At 59.1% G+C, this 16,311-nt stretch overlaps 1 protein-coding gene across 2 annotated transcripts in view; it reads right to left on the minus strand.

Annotated features, from left to right (window-relative positions):
• Window positions 1–16,311, minus strand: part of PLXNA1 (plexin A1) — a 34,054-nt gene that overhangs the window by 8,482 nt on the left and 9,261 nt on the right. For both annotated transcript variants that reach the window (XM_078876492.1, XM_078876491.1), the window contains exons 3-22: window positions 13,406–13,588; window positions 11,457–11,603; window positions 10,297–10,397; window positions 10,008–10,131; window positions 9,451–9,607; window positions 9,038–9,137; window positions 8,518–8,632; window positions 7,675–7,875; window positions 7,027–7,123; window positions 6,677–6,867; window positions 5,756–5,907; window positions 5,431–5,551; window positions 5,130–5,266; window positions 4,728–4,895; window positions 3,933–4,026; window positions 3,116–3,358; window positions 1,734–1,868; window positions 1,168–1,402; window positions 873–1,015; window positions 178–446 (exon numbers count right to left, since the gene is read on the minus strand). In XM_078876492.1, coding sequence (XP_078732618.1) covers window positions 178–446; window positions 873–1,015; window positions 1,168–1,402; window positions 1,734–1,868; window positions 3,116–3,358; window positions 3,933–4,026; window positions 4,728–4,895; window positions 5,130–5,266; window positions 5,431–5,551; window positions 5,756–5,907; window positions 6,677–6,867; window positions 7,027–7,123; window positions 7,675–7,875; window positions 8,518–8,632; window positions 9,038–9,137; window positions 9,451–9,607; window positions 10,008–10,131; window positions 10,297–10,397; window positions 11,457–11,603; window positions 13,406–13,588 — 3,113 coding nt within the window. The remainder of the gene's footprint in view (window positions 1–177; window positions 447–872; window positions 1,016–1,167; window positions 1,403–1,733; window positions 1,869–3,115; window positions 3,359–3,932; window positions 4,027–4,727; window positions 4,896–5,129; window positions 5,267–5,430; window positions 5,552–5,755; window positions 5,908–6,676; window positions 6,868–7,026; window positions 7,124–7,674; window positions 7,876–8,517; window positions 8,633–9,037; window positions 9,138–9,450; window positions 9,608–10,007; window positions 10,132–10,296; window positions 10,398–11,456; window positions 11,604–13,405; window positions 13,589–16,311) is intronic.

The raw sequence follows: 16,311 nt of genomic DNA on the forward strand, positions 1-16,311 counted from the left end.
AAAACATCATCACCGACAAAGGCAGCTGGACGTGGTGCTGGCTACCCACCCCCTCGTGTGCCTTCATAGATGCCACTCGCTAATGTGCACTCTCGCCCCAACAGCCTGTTCAGGCTATACGGGTGAGATTTGCCTCTGCGTGCGTGCGTGCGCGTGCGTGTGCAGCCCCGCGCTGACCGGCGCAGCAGCAGCTTGGGGTGGTTCTTGCTCTCCAGGTTCTTGTCGATGAGGTCGGACAGCAGCTGCTTGAGTACGTCGGTAGCGTACTCCATCTTGCCCTGCAGCGCCGTGGCGATGAGCGACGCCACGTTGCCGCGGTCGCGCATCGAGAAGCTCCGCTGCGACTCGAGGGTGCGGATGAAGGTGAGCAGGAAGGCCTTGTTGTTGAGCAGCTGCCCAAACTGCTTGAGGCCCTTCTCCACGCTCTCCTGGCGGTTCCCGGGCACCTGCGCGGCGCAACGCAAGGCGCAAGTTCAAATCGACACACGCGCACAGAGACAACCTTCCGCACTCCAGCGTCGCCTCCACAGGCTGTTGGGGGAAAGGCCGGCATGGCACACGATGGGGGTGGGTAGCCAGCACCACGCCCTGCCGCCTTTGTCTCCCCGGTGGCGATGTTTACACACCGCACCAGCCACTGATTTGAGGGCGAGTTGACCTAGGGGAGGCCCATGACCGGTTCAGATAATTGTCGCTGGAGGTGGCCTTGAGCGTCAATGGAACTCGGGTCGCCGGATTTGTAGCGCAGCACGTCAACTGCTGCGCTACCACTCCTCACACACGTGTGAACACGCGCGCACACACACATGCGACACACACACACATGCGACACACACACACATGCGACACACACACACATGCGACACACACACCTCCAGCTCCTTGAGCACCGGGTGCTCCTCGATGCCGGGGAAGAGCACGCGCATGGCGTACGTGCGGTAGTCCAGGAAGGGGATGCCCGTGCCGTCCAGGTCGCTGGTCAGCTCGTTGATGTCAGTCTGCAGCTCCGCAAAGGCTGCGCCAGACACCGCGGGCACGCACGACGATTACACATCACAGTCACACACACGCGCGCACACAGACGTACACGAACACGCGCACACACGAGAGGTGAGCGGCAAACGTGGAGCGGTGAGCGTGGAGCGAGTGGCCGCACGCTCCACTCACCCTCCTTGCACTCGAGCGCGACGCGCGACTCCAGGTTGTCCATCTGCATCTGCAGGCGGCGCAGCGTGAGGTCGCTCTCCTTGGACTTGCGTTTGTAGGCGATGAGCACGGCGACGATGATGAAGATGAGGAGGCCGCCCCCCACCGCGATGCCCACGATGGTGGGCAGGCTCAGCAGGCTGTCCGAGTAGATGTGCACCATCCCGGGGGACTGCTCGTTCCCTCCCACGCGCACCTGCCCCGCACGCACACAGATCTCCCGTATTAGCCACTTTCCCCGCACGCACACACAGATCTCCCATATAGCCACTTGCACCGCACACAGATCCCCCGTGAAGCCACCTGCCCCGCACAGCCCCGCATACAGGTCCCCACCCTGTGTGCTCTTCAGGGGACTGTTGGGGCCGATCGCTCGTGAACTCATTTACACCGGTCTGCAGCTCTGCAATGGCTACGCGTACGAACACAGGCACACACGCACAGACACGGAGACACACGCACAGACACGGAGACACACATGCATGTGCCACACCCCCCCCCCCGACACCCCCGTGTGACGCACGTACCAGCACGCGGTGGCGCCCGGTGATGCTGGGCGACTCGCACAGGATCTGCGTCTCCGACACCGTCACCTCGCACCGGTGGTCTCCGATCAGCACCGAGTAGTTGAGCTTCCCGCCCGGCGGAACAATGTTCCGACCCTGGGGACGAGTGACAGTATGGGCGACGTGGACGGACACCGCCGTCACCACTGCTACCCCCCGCCCACCCTTCCGCCAGCAGTGCCGCGAGCGAACAGTTGCAGGGCTGCGCCTTTACATTGTAACCGCACGACGCGACAAGCCTACTACGACCACGCGGCGCCGTCCGCTGCGATCGGTCGACATTACAGATCCCGTAACGTAAACCGCAAAGAGTCGACTAAATTTGAAAAATAATTACACGGCAAAAAATCACTCTGTTGTGATCCCTCACATAGCGGAACGATCATCATCCCCCTGCTGGCAGCAGACTCATGCCCCAGTTCCCTCTGGCAAACGACTCCTGTTGTCCCCTGCTCCCTCGTGTCCCTCAGCTGGTCACACAGAACACACTTGGACACTTCAGACGACTGCGCCAACTGCGACCGTTACGGGTCCCCAGCTCAAGGACAATGCTCACAACAACAAGCAGGGTGAGCGTCAGATATCGCAGTTACTACGATTCCACTTGTTTGCCCAGGACAGTCCTCACGATTTATTTATAGGAGGGTCCTGCCAAGTGGCGTTCGCAGCAGGGGGCGATGGTCGCCTCGTATATTCCAAATGAAAGATTTTGCAGGCAGTATCCAAATGTGGACCGTGACACTGGCAGACAACGGTCGACTCTTGCGAATGACATCATGGGATCTTTAACGTCCACTTCGGTTAACAGAGCACCGCCGTAGTATTCACCAGGGCGGCCTGCTGAATTTGAACTGGGAACATCTGCGACTACCACCGGGCCGCATTAGCTACCCCCCAGAGGTCGCAAACGGGTTTTGATTCCTTACCCGTACCCGGCCGCACCAGGGTCGCACCAGGGTCGCAAACGGGTACCCGTACCCTACCCGATACCCGGCTACCCGTACCCCGCCGGGTATCGGGTAGGGTACGAGTACCCGATTGCGACCTCTGGGATGAAGCCATGTTGCAGGCGCGGGTGGGTTGATTCTAGGAACTTGAATTGTGAGAAGAGACAAGACGTTGGGAAATGAGTGACAAACGGTTACTCACCAGTGACTCACGGCCTACCCGTACCCGGCCGCACCAGGATCGCAAACGGGTACCCGTACCCGGCCGGGTACGGGTAGCCGGGTATCGGGTAGGGTACGGGTATCGGGTACCCGATTGCGACCTCTGCTACCCCCCTACTCCCGGCCCCCTCACAGCAAGCCCGCCCAGTTCCTGCAGCCAGTAGAGGCCTCTACCTTGAGGATGATGGGTGCCCCCGGCTTGATCTCGAGCGTGCCGCTGGGGCTGAGCATCTCGAAGGAGGGGTTGGGGTAGTAAAGGAAGGCCGAGTTGTTGATGGCCAGCAGCGCCGACACTGCGTCCAGGACGAACCCAAACTCGTCGGGCCGCACCTCGGCGTCGGCCAGCAGAGGGCCAGCGCCCAGGGGCAGCCCGGGGGCCCGGCACACCATGTGGCTTCCGTTCACTACCTCGCAGGCCTGCTCACACAGGCACGCGCGCACGGTCAACGCCTACCAAGGCCCGCACGGCGCACGGGGGCGGAGTGGGCGGGCGGGGCAACGCTCGCCCACATCAAGGTGGGGAGTCGGCCTAGAGCAGGCTTAGCACTGTTTGCCATGGTTGCAAACTAAACCAGAGTCAGAGTGTTTGTAGGGTTAAACACCACGCACCCACTCTCGCCACCAGCTCACACGAAGACAAAGAAACCCCGCGTAACCTTTAACAGAGAGGTGGGGGAAGTGTTGTTAACGAGCACCTATGAAGGGCGATATGGCACACAAAAGAGTGGGTGGCCAACCCCACACTTGGCCATCTTTGTCTTACCTGTGCTGATGTCCGTGGAGGCCCAAGACCGGTCCCCACTCAATTCTCCTACCGTCTCAACTCTCTCTGCATCTCTGCTCTCCCCATGTCTCCACACTCCACCCGGATGTCCACACACCCTCCCCGTGTCTCTGCTATTGCAGTGTCTCCACCCTCCCCGTGTCTCCGCTCTCCCCGTGTCTCTGCTCTACCCGCCCTCCCCGTGCGCGTGCGTGGCCCCCTACTCACGCTGATGCTCTCGGAGCCGTTGAATTTGACGCGGATCTTGGGCTCCTGAATGAGCGCCAGGTTGGTCCCCGTCACGGTCACCATGGTGCTGCCACTGCACACCGAAAGAAGCGTCGCAGCACCACACACACGCCGTCAGGTCCGGGGCTCGCCACGCACGCACAACGTTCCACACACACACACACCACGCTGCACACACACACACAACGCTGCACACACACACACAACGCTGCACACACACAACGCTGCATACACACACACACAACGTTCCACACGCCCACACACACAACGCTGCACACACACACACACACAACGCTGCACACACACACACGTTCCACACACACACACACAAACGCCGCACACACCCACACAACGCTACACACACACACACACAACGCTGCACACACACCCACACACACAAACGCCGCACACGCCCACACACAAACGCTGCACACACCCACACAACGTTCCACACACACACAACGCTGCACACACCCACACACAAACGCCGCACACACCCACACACAAACGCTCGCCATCCACAGACGCTGGTCTGCGCCACGAAAACGTCGTCTCATCGCGTGACACAACATGGACACTCGGGGTGAATTTTGGGAAATACGCGAAGACGACAAGAACGGGAGACGCGGGGAGACGCAGAGAGAATGGAATAGAGTGGAGACAGTGCGAGCGGAGACACTGGCACAGTGGAGACGTTGGCACAGCAAAGACAGAGGGAGAGGTGAGAAAGAGAGAGCGGAGACGCAGGAAGGGATAGCGGAGAGGCGGACGTACTTGTAGATGCTCCACTCGGGCTCGACGCGTGTCACCGTGGGGTCATCCCGGTACTCGAAGGCCAGCTCGCTGTGCACGCTGGCGCGGTCGATGTGCAGCGCCACGCGTGCCCGGCCCAGCCCCGAGCTCGCGCCCGAACTGACGCACACCAGCTCCGTGGCGGAGCGTCTGCAAGCCACGCGGGGGGGTGGGGGGCAAAGGGAGGACGGGGAGATGCGGAGAGTCACGTAAAATTGTGAAATAGGGACGGACAGGGACAGGGACAGAAAGAACCAGAGACTCACGATGCGGCCGGCTGGAGTAGCGTTACGGTGCACGCGGTGATGCTGTCCACGTTGCGGCGTTGCTGTGTGTGGCCTGTCTGTGTGGCCACGCGCGCTGCGGTGTGGCCGCCCGTCCCACCTGAGGAAGCGGCAGCTGTTGTTGTTGAAGGTGACGGCCACGGTGCTGCCGGCGTCGAGGTTGCTTCCCAGCACGGTGACGGTGGTGCCGCCTGACACGGGGCCCTTGTCCGGGCGGAGGCCACTCAGCACCGGTACCTGGGGAGCCCGAGCACAACACACCGCGCGGCGGCTCCAACCACAGCGCGCACCGCATCGTACCGCATCGCACGTGTCACCGTTAAGCGGTAGTGCTGCTGGGACACGGCCGTCGCGCACGCTGTGCGACACCGCATCGCGACGCATCACACCGCGCGCCTCACCGTGAACCGGTAGTGCTGCTGCGACACGGCCGTATACTCGGGGAGACAGACGTTGACGCAGACGCGGACGGGGCCGGACGGGGGATCGGAGCGACCGGCCTCCTCCATCTCACACACGATCCTGTCACGCCACACACACACGTAAATACAACGAGCGAGTGATCCAGTGCGATTGAACGCGCAAGCGAGTAAGTGAGCGCATGAGTGAGAGCATTAGTGAGTGACTAAGCGAGTGACTGAGCGAGTGCGTGAGTGAGCGCGTGATCGAGTGAGAGCGTGAGTGAGCACGTGATCGAGTGAGAGTGTGAACGAGCGCGCGACTCACTGCTCGGCGCTGATGTACTCGTGCTGCAGGGGAAGGCAGCGCACGCCGGCCACCATCACGTGCTCCGTCACCTCGTACAGCTCCAGGCCCAGGTTCTCTCCGCGGATCGTGACGCGCGTGCCGCCCTCCCGCGGCCCCGTGGCCGGGGTCACCTGCGGGCGAGGGGGTGGGGACATGCGCCGCTCTCACCTGCGACCCCTCGCCTCCGACCTCTGACCCCCCCGTTCGCTGGATGCGACCTTGTGATTTTTACTATTCTGCGTCCTGTGCCCTGGAAGCCTCGCCGAGTCTCCCGACTCTCTTCGAGGAGGGCCCTGCCAGGCTTTCGCAGTAGGAGGGGGAAATGAGGCTGTTTTTGAGGCCAAATTTGCAGTGTCAATTTTCGGCACACAGTGACCTATTATTGCGAATGGCGTCACAGGGACCTTTAACATCCGCTTCGGTGCCACGGTGGCGAAATGTTAAAACTACCTTGCTGTTATGCCAGAGATCGTGGGTTCGATTCAGACCCTGACGCCTGTATATTTGGAGTTTGCATGTTTCTCTCCCCATGGTCGCGTTGATTTTTCTGCGGGTCCTCCGGTTTTTCCCTCCACATTTAGAATCAACATGTGTTTAAAGTATTTGGCTGCTATGGGGAGCAGTAGTGTAGCGGTTAGCGAGCTGCGCTACGAATCTGGCGATCAGAGTTCGATTCCCGCTCACGACCAACACCAGTGACAAACATCTGAACCGGTGTGTAAACATCGCCACTAGGGAGGCAAAAACAGCCGGGCATAGTGCTGGCCACCAGCCTCCTCGTGTGCCGTGCGGTCCTTCGTAGGTGCTCGCTAACAGCACTTGCCCCTAAATGTGTGCTCAGGCTACACGGGGGATCTTTGTCTTTGTCAGCATACGTTGCACATGTGCATGGGGACTCGCCTGGGTGATGCGGGGGTGCGTGCACCGCCGTGACCCCACCAGCAGGTGCATCCAGTTGACGGCCGCTTGGGTGCAGTGCTGCTTGAGCGAGCACTTCCCCTCGGGCTGGCACCAGCCGCACGTGAACTTGGGCTCGGCCTTCAGGCACAGGCCGCAGCTGTCGCGCGCCGCGCCGCACTTGTACAGGTGAACTGCGGGGGGCGGCACAAGGCGGCACAACGCTACGGCGCAACGCTACGGCGCAACGCTACGGCACAACGCTACGGCACAACAGTACAACGCGACGCTGAAGTTGTACAGGCGGGAGTGCACGTGTGTGTGCGTGTGTGTGCTTGTGTACGTGGCGGTACCCTTGATGTTGGTGGGGTTGTCGATGGCGAAGTGGCCGTTCCACAGCACGGAGAAGTCGACCGGGAGGTCACTCACGGAGCCACTCTCGTACGTGTACTGAGCCAAGTCACGCGCACGCACACACAGACCTCGTTAAGATCGTCGTCACCGATGTTGGCCGTGAGCGAGAATCGAACTTGGGTCTGTATTATGTAGCCAACAGTGCTAATCGGAGGTGCGGGGTTCGTAGCGCATTGCGCTAACCGTTACACCACACACAACACACACTGGGTTCGTAGCGCATTGCGCTAACCGCTACACAACACAACACACACTGGGTTCGGAGCGTATTGCGCTAACTGTTATACCACACATAAACACACACTGGGTTTGTAGAACATTGCACTAACCGCTACACAACACAACACACACTGGGTTTGTAGCGCATTGCGCTAACCGCTACACAACACAACACACACTGGGTTTGTAGCGCATTGCGCTAACCGCTACACAACACAACACACACTGGGTTCGTAGCGCATTGCGCTAACCGTTACACCACACACAACACACACTGGGTTAGGAGCTAACCGTTACACCACACACACAACACACACCATCACCACCAGCACACTCAGCACTACGCTCACCACCACCACCACACTCACCGAGGTGTTCTGGCACTGCACGCTGGAGCTGTTGAAGCGCAGGGCGGGCACGCGCACCTCGGTGCCCACCACGCTCACCACGCACTCGTAGCCCTGCTGCCCCGACTGCGGCTGCGGCAGGTTCTTGGCGTTGAGGGTGATGGGCCTCACCACCCCCACGGGGATCAGGATCTCCGGAGAGGGGAGCAGCTGGGGGCAATCCTGCCATCGCACAGAGACGGACGCACGGTCACGGGATGGTCAAGCGACAGTCATGGCACGGTTAGAGGATGATCCAAGACGATCTTGATTTGAAGCTTTCGTGACTGCAGGAATCCATACCCTTTGGTTCTTTCGGTAAAGTCACGTAGGTAGAAAAAATAATAGATCACGACGTTTCGATCGCAACGCAAGCAATCGTCATCAGGCGGAAGAAAGAGGAGGGAAGCTGCTGGTGCAGGCTGCATCAGCATCAAGGGATGATCATGGGATGATCATAGGATGATCATGGGACGAGTTAAGAAAATCATTGGACAGTTACAATTATTGGTTGCTTTTGCTACGATTTCTGTTTGCTTCATTGCTGTTCTTGTTGTTGTGAGCATTGCTGTCGTCATGTTGGTGACCCCCGAGGCTCCTCTCCCGAGTTCTCCGCTGGTATCAACAAAAACTCAACTCAACCCCCTCCCCCTGGTGATCCGATTGTGACCCCTCGCCGTGACCCCCACCGCCCCCATCGTAACGACTGCCCCCAGTGACCTCGCCATGCCCCCCCCCACAGTGACCCCGCCGGGACCACACCCCCCCCCCCCGTGACCCCACGGTGACCTCCCCACCCCTGTGACCCCGCGGTGGCAATGGCACCTCGGTGGTGTTGACGCGGCCCTCCTGGAAGGAGCAGCTGGTGGGGTCGTGGGTGCACACGTGGCGGTACTTGCACCAGTGGCAGCGGTACTCGCTCCGAACACACGCCAGGCACCTGCACACAACCATCGCAAGCACCACTACTACAAACACCGCAACAACCACCACCACCACGGTAATGTACAACTGCAACTACCAGAACAATCACCAAGGTAATATACAAACACAAGAGAAACCACAGAGTGAATACAACTGCCAGCACCACCACGCTATAGAACTAAGTTGTGTGCGGCTGTGTGCAGCAGAGTATCTGCTGTGTGTGGTTGAGTAGGCGCTGTGTGTGGATGCTCGTGGTTGAGTGTGACTGTGTGGTTGTGTATGGTTGACTGTGGTTGCGTGTGGTTGAATGCACATGGGTGATTGTGGCTGTGCGTGACCGATTGTGGTTTCCGCGCGATTGATTGCGATCGCGTGCAATTGATTCTGGCTGCGCGTGGTTGATTACGGCTGCGTCTCTCACGAGGGGTGGACGCTGCAGTTGAAGAAGACGAAGTCGGTGCTGGCGAACTCGCGACCGGTCTCGCGCGAGCGCAGGCCCAGCTTGACCACACGCGTGTCGCCTGGCGCACCACATGGGACACACACACACAAACATTACCACCACTACAGCTGCACCGCAGGAACACGCACATCCAATACCAATACAACCGCCATTCGCCACTAAGTGACGGTGACGTCACAACGGCACCTGTGCCAGGCCAGGTGCACTTTGAGGGCATGTGACTCACAACCACAACCACCTACTTCTCACTCTATCCACTAACCCTGACCCTATCCACCAACCATATCCCTTCCCCTTCCATGTCCCTCTGCACCCCAGTGTACCGCGCGCCCCCCCACCCCAGCATCGTCGCCGTGCCCCCCCACACCCACCACGGTTGCTGAGGATGCGAGCGACGTCGCGGGGCGAGGGCGAAAGGCAGCTGACTCGCTCCCGCTCCTCCACTAGCGCCTCCGTCTCGGCAAACTCCGCAAACGTGCAGTTCACCCCCGCCGACAGGTCCGGCACGTTCACCAGCCGCAGGGTCAGCTGCCGCGCACACACACACACACACGTTCATTAGCCACTCGCGCGCGCACACACACACACAATACACGCGTTCACTCGCAACACACACACAACACACGCGTTTACTCGCGCCACACACACACATTCACTCGCCACACACACACACCACATGCGTTCACTAGCCACACACACACACACATTCACTCGCCACACACACACATTCACTCGCGCCACACACACACACACACGTTCACTCGCCACACACACACGTTCACTCGCCACACACACACGTTCACTCACCACACACACACATACACGAGGGGTGAGGATTGAATGGTGAACAGTGGAGGGTGGGGACGTGGGATTCGAGTGAATGCGAAGGGGTTGGGGTGAGCGGTGAGTGGCGAGGAGGGCGACTCACCGGCACGCTGGCCATGGTGATGGACACGTTGTTGGGCTGCACCGAGAGGTGGACGCAGCGATCCTTGCGCGACGCGAAGCGCAGAGGCTCGTCCGCCCGCCCACACTCGTCCGAGCGGCAGCAGCTGAGACGCACGTTTGGACACGGGGAGACGCAGGTAAACATTCACACACGGAGACGCATGCAACAGCACACAGAGAGGTGACACGCGGACACGGGGACGCACCGCACTTGCGTGTGTGGCGGTTGTCACGTGTGGCGGTTGACACGTGTGGCGGTTGACACTCACATGTTGTGGAGGACACACCAACCACAGTGCGGGTCCCCTGAGCCCAGGCAGTCGGCGCAGCTGTGATGCTGATGGCACGACTCCACGGGCACGCGGCTCACCTGCACACACACAACCACATGCGCGCCATCACCACCCGCACCGCACAGGCCGTGCCCACAGCGCAACCACATCATCGCCAACACCGGCACTCCCACCGCAACCACATCACCACCTACATCTGTACGAGAGTCTGTGGGTCTCTCCGTGAGTCTGATGGGTCTACTTGAGTCAATGATGGGTCTCCATGTGAGTGTACGGGTCTCTACGTGAGTCTATGATGGGTCTACGTGAGTCTATGATGGGTCTCCATGTGAGAGTACGGGTCTCTCCGTGAGTCTATGATGGGTCTACGATGGGTCTCCATGCGAGTGTACGGGTCTCTACATGAGTCTATGATGGGTGTACTTGAGTCTATGATGGGTCTCCATGTGAGTGTACGGATCTCTACGTGAGTCTATGATGGGTCTACTTGAGTCTATGATGGGTCTCCATGTGAGTGTACGGGTCTCTACGTGAGTCTATGATGGGTCTACTTGAGTCTATGATGGGTCTCCATGTGAGTGTACGGGTCTCTCCATGAGTCTATGATGGGTCTACGATGGGTCTCCATGCGAGTGTACGGGTCTCTACATGAGTCTATGATGGGTCTACTTGAGTCTATGATGGGTCTCCATGTGAGTGTACGGGTCTCTACGTGAGTCTATGATGGGTCTACTTGAGTCTATGATGGGTCTCCATGTGAGTGTACGGGTCTCTCCGTGAGTCTATGATGGGTCTACGATGGGTCTCCATGTGAGTGTACGGGTCTCTACATGAGTCTATGATGGGTCTACTTGAGTCTATGATGGGTCTCCATGTGAGTGTACGGGTCTCTACATGAGTCTATGATGGGTCTACTTGAGTCTATGATGGGTCTCCATGTGAGTGTACGGGTCTCTCCGTGAGTCTATGATGGGTCTCCATGTGAGTGTATGGGTCTCTACGTGAGTCTATCAAGGGTCTCTACGTGAGTCTTTGATGGGTCTCTACGTGAGTCTATGATGGGTCTTCATGCGAGTCTGCGGGTCTCTACGGGAGTCCATGACGGGTCTCATGCAGGGCGTGCAAGCTGCCGTCACCTTCTTGTTGGTCATGACGTAGAGGTGGCGGTGGTCGAGCGTGAACTCCATGTCGCGCAGCACCTTGCTGCCCGGTGCCACCACCACGGTCTCGTAGTGCAGCGCCGTTTGCACGCCGGGGCCCTGCCCTGCCGAGTCCACGCGCACCTGCGGCACGGCGCACAGCATCGTGGGTCATGGTGACAAGGCACGGCGTCGTGGGTATTGGAGATGCCGCACGGCATCATGGATAACGGACACATCGCACGGCATCATGGGTAACGGACACATCGCACGGCATCCTGGGTAACGGACACATCGCACGGCATCATGGATAACGGACACATCGCACGGCATCATGGATAACGGACACATCGCACGGCATCATGGGTAACGGAAGCTCTGCCCAGCATCGTGCATAACGGAGACACGACTTGGCATCACGGGTAACGGCATTGTGGGTCATGGAGACCCCAAACTGCACCACGGGTAACAATGATGCTACTTTTGTATGAAGTTCAACACGGCGCTCCACGTGGAGCCCAGCACGGAGCTCCATACACAGCCCAACATAGAGATCGGTGCTTCTCTGCATACAGCTCAGGGTGCTCACCGCACCACACCGCACCACCCTAGACAACACGGCACTGTCCCACACTGCACCCCCACCGCATCGCCCACATCCCCATGGAGCCTCGTGCCCACCAGGCAGCGCGTGATGGTGCTTACCGAGCCGCGCTCCACTAATTAAAACCGGGGATACTACCCTCCCCGCCTCCCTTGTAAATGAGCACTAAGCCACCACCACCTCCACACGCATGATGCTGCTGCTGTACGCGGTGTCAGCAGCACGCGCGTGGTCTGTGGAGACACGGAGGAGGAGCGAGCTGTATTTGCAGGCGCGCGCCGCTGCATTCTCCACGGCGATAGCCTGAGCTTTATTGCTGCAGCAGCAGCAGCAGCAGCACCACAGCCGCTACGAAACTCTACGCACGCAGCTGCTGAGCGCAGGTCCCAAAGACCCAAAAGGCCAAGTGGCCAGCAACAAACGGCACCGCCATCATCGAGGCCCTTGAAAGGACACTGGTGGTGGAATCATCAACGGCATCATCATGAACGTCACCAGGCCGATGCGCGCATCTCCTTCCTTCGTGAATGGAAAAATTAAAGAACCCACAGGAGTGGGATTGTAGCCAGGTAACCCAAACTGTGGACCACTTAATAAACCACTGTAGTCTGCGCTCCTTCAACGGAGGAAGAGGAACAGCGAAACGACACGGATGAACTCTGCTGAAGCCCTCTCGTCATGGCAAGCATCATCAGCGGAAGGACCTCGGCATTGGCATCCAGAACACATTCTCGCGCGCGAGAACAGAAAGTTGCGAAAGGGCTTTAGACGTTGAATCGAGCTTGAGAAGAGACAACAGGAGACGGGAAGGAGGAGGAGGAGCATTACGATGCTGATGATGACGCTGATAATAATTCAGCAAAACCCAGAGGGGCGATGATGGATGGCGATCTGCCCAACCCCTGCCGGCCGCGTGCATCACCGCGTCGGCCCGAGTCGTCCCATCACCAGAAGCGATGGGCGATGTGTTAACTACCTCGCCTGGTATACAGCAGTTCGTGGGCTGACCGCGCACGCTACAGGCGAGATCGGCTGCCCAATCGCTCGCTCAACGGCACGCAGCGTTCATGCCATGTGGCGAGCACCCTCGTACCGCCGCACCGCAGCAGCAGCAGGAGCAGCAGCAGGTGCGACAAGAGGAGCAGCAACAACACGGGCGCAGAAAGGAAGGGCCCCACAGTCGTCCAACGGGTGCATGTGAACGCTTGCGTGAGCGTGGGAGTGCGTAATCGTGGGAAAGTGTCAGCGTGGGAGTGCAGGAGAGTGTGAGCGTGGGAGATTGCCAGCGTGGGAGTGTGGGAGATTGTGCGAGTGCTTGAGTGAGCGAGCGATGCCCCCCCACCTTCTTGATCTTGCCGTTCTTGGTGCCCAGGAAGGCCACCAAATGGTCGTTGAAGGTGTAGGCGGCCACGGACGTGAGGCCATCGGAGGCCTCCAGGAACACGGGCACCCCTTCCACGAGGCGCGTGCCCCCCAGCGGCTGGTTGATCACCTGCCCGCAGAACTCATCGCTGATCTGCATGGGCTGTAGTGTCACACAGAACACAGAGATGCCCGGTACAGACTTTAATAAATTGATGAGGGGAGCGCTGTGAGCGAGTAGCACATGCCTTTGTCTCCCTGGTGCCGGTGTTTGCAAACTGCACCAGGTACTCATTTGAGGCCGAGTCAACCTAGGGGAGAGCCACAACCAGTTCAGATGATCGTCACTTCTGTTGGCTGCGAGCGTAACACTAACCGCAACACTACCGCTCCCCACGGTGTCACACACATAGCGTCACACGAACACTCGCCCACTCCGCTACCCACGCGTGATGACACGCGCGCGCACACACGCGCACACACTTTAAATACACAACCCCCTGAGTAGTTCCGTGCATTTACAAAGGGAACATCACACCGAGCCAATCACGGCGACAAACGCTCACGGACTCGCTCGCTCCCACAGGTGCCGCCGTGCGAGCGAGTTGCCGCTGGCGATTCGCGCCGGCGAGTCGAGGGAGACGATGGCTCCACGCCCACGCGGGTCTCTAACAGAGGGACTACTCTGTTGCACCGCTGTGGTTTTGGGAACCGGAGAGCGGCATTGCCGTGGGGATTTAGCGCGAGACGCGAGGTTTGACGGGCGGTGACGCGGCCCCAACTGGTAGCGCGTTCGCCGATTGTTGCAGAGGTTCGCATTCCTCATCCGCTGGGCGGCCCTGGTTAATAATGCAGTCGTGGTGTGTATCGACCGTGATGACGATGATGATGTTGCCACTACGCGCCGTCTGCTTCACTCACAGTGGACGTTACAGATCCCGTGACGACATTCGCAAGAGAAGGCCACTGTGTGCCGGCGTCACGGTCCACATTTGCCAAATGTGTGAAATTACTCTACAAATTACTCGCCCGGGATCACACACACACAGCAGCAATCACCCCCCCCCCACCCCTTTAAAAACCTGGCAAGATTCTCCTGAAATCACGAGACTCCGTGAGCTTTCCTAGGTAAATGAGCGGAGATGGCGCACGGACGAGGGACGAGACACGACGCAGGGCGAGAGGGACGACGCCGGGGAGAGAGGGACGACGCCGGGGAGAGAGGGACGACGCCGGGGGAGAGGGACGACACTGGGGCGAAGCTCACGACAGACGCGGGACACGGGCAGCAACGCGCTCGGAGAGAAAATGCGACGCCACGCGCACACAGCTCAACAACCACAGCGCGACTCCCGACATTGCCCAGGGCACATGCACGTTGGCATTAGTATCATTAGAGACAAAGATCCCCCATATAGCCTTCAGAAGCTGTAGGGGAAAGTGCTACCAGTGAGCGCATGCGAAGGGGAAGCCCAGGATCGGTTCCAATATTCGCCACTGGTGCTGGCCGCGAGTGAGAAACGCCAAATTCGTAGCGCATCGCGTTAACCAGTCGACACGACCGCTAGCATCATCGCACACGCAAAGACAAAGCAAAGATCCCCCGTATAGCCTTAACATACTGTTGGGGCAAGTGCTGTTAACGAGTGCCTATGAAGGCCGGCATGGCACACGAGGTGGTGTGGTGGCCGGCACCACGCCCGTCCGCCTTTGTCTCCCCAGTGCCGGTGTTTGCACACTGTATCAGGTACTCATTTTAGGCTAAGTCGACCTAGGGGAAGCCTAGGACTGGTACAAATAATGTCACTGGTGCTGGCCATGAGCGGGAACTCGGATCACCGGGTTAGTAGCACAGCGCACTAACCACGACACTACCGCTCCCCAAACAATGACATACACACACAAGCGCACAGACGCGCGCACACACACACACACAAGGCAAACATCCGTGCAAACCCACACTCACCCATTCAAACACATTTTACTCACACGCACGCAGAATTCATGAAAATGCTTGAATATCAATATCCACACACACAAAGATCCCCCGTGTAGCCTTTAACAGACCGTTGGGGCAAGTGCTGTTAGCGAGCAGCACCTATGAAGGCCGCCACAACCCATGAGGGGATGGGTGGGCCAGCACCATGCCTGGCCGCCTTTGTCTCCCCAGTGCTGATATTTACACACACAGCATCAGGTATTAATTTAAGGTTGAGTCGATCTGGGGGATGCCAAGGGCCAGCACCCACTAACACACACCCAATCACACCCACACTGACACATCCACCAACACACTCTCCCACACAGTCTGGCCTGCACACAGCAAGGCTGCCCCAATAGCCCACACTCGACCTCACAGTGCATGGGTTCACATCCCAAACACTGCTGCAGTCAGCGTTGTCTCTGTGCGAGTCTGTGGGTCTCTATGGGCGAGTGAGTAGGCGCGTGAGGGTGGGTTACCGCCTTCTCTACTGTGGACAGACCTCTCAGTCAGCACTGGGTCTATCAGAACTGTGCACTTCACTACGATTACGTTCAGCACAGTGCCATTAGATCTCGGTACAAATCAATGCCTGCCACCCGGACACTGATGCCAACTCCCGGACAGGTGGCAACCCCAAGCAGGACCACCTCGTCCGCGTGCTCTGTCTGACCATCACTCCCTCCCTCCCGCCCTCTCCCTCTGTCCCTCCGTCCCTCCCTCGCCGCATGGCTCCTCACAGGGCTCATTGTTACTGGAAATGGCTGCCTTGGGACCTGGCCATTCAGAGCCCACCAGGCTGCAGCACTCCCAGGGAATTAATCGCAGCAGCTGCGATGGCTGTGATGGTGGCTGTGATGGTGGCGGTGATGGCGGCGGTGGTCGTGATGGCGGTGGTGGTGATG

The sequence above is a fragment of the Lampetra fluviatilis genome, chromosome 44 (assembly GCF_964198595.1).
Source record: "Lampetra fluviatilis chromosome 44, kcLamFluv1.1, whole genome shotgun sequence".
Taxonomy (NCBI): Eukaryota; Metazoa; Chordata; class Hyperoartia; order Petromyzontiformes; family Petromyzontidae; genus Lampetra; species Lampetra fluviatilis.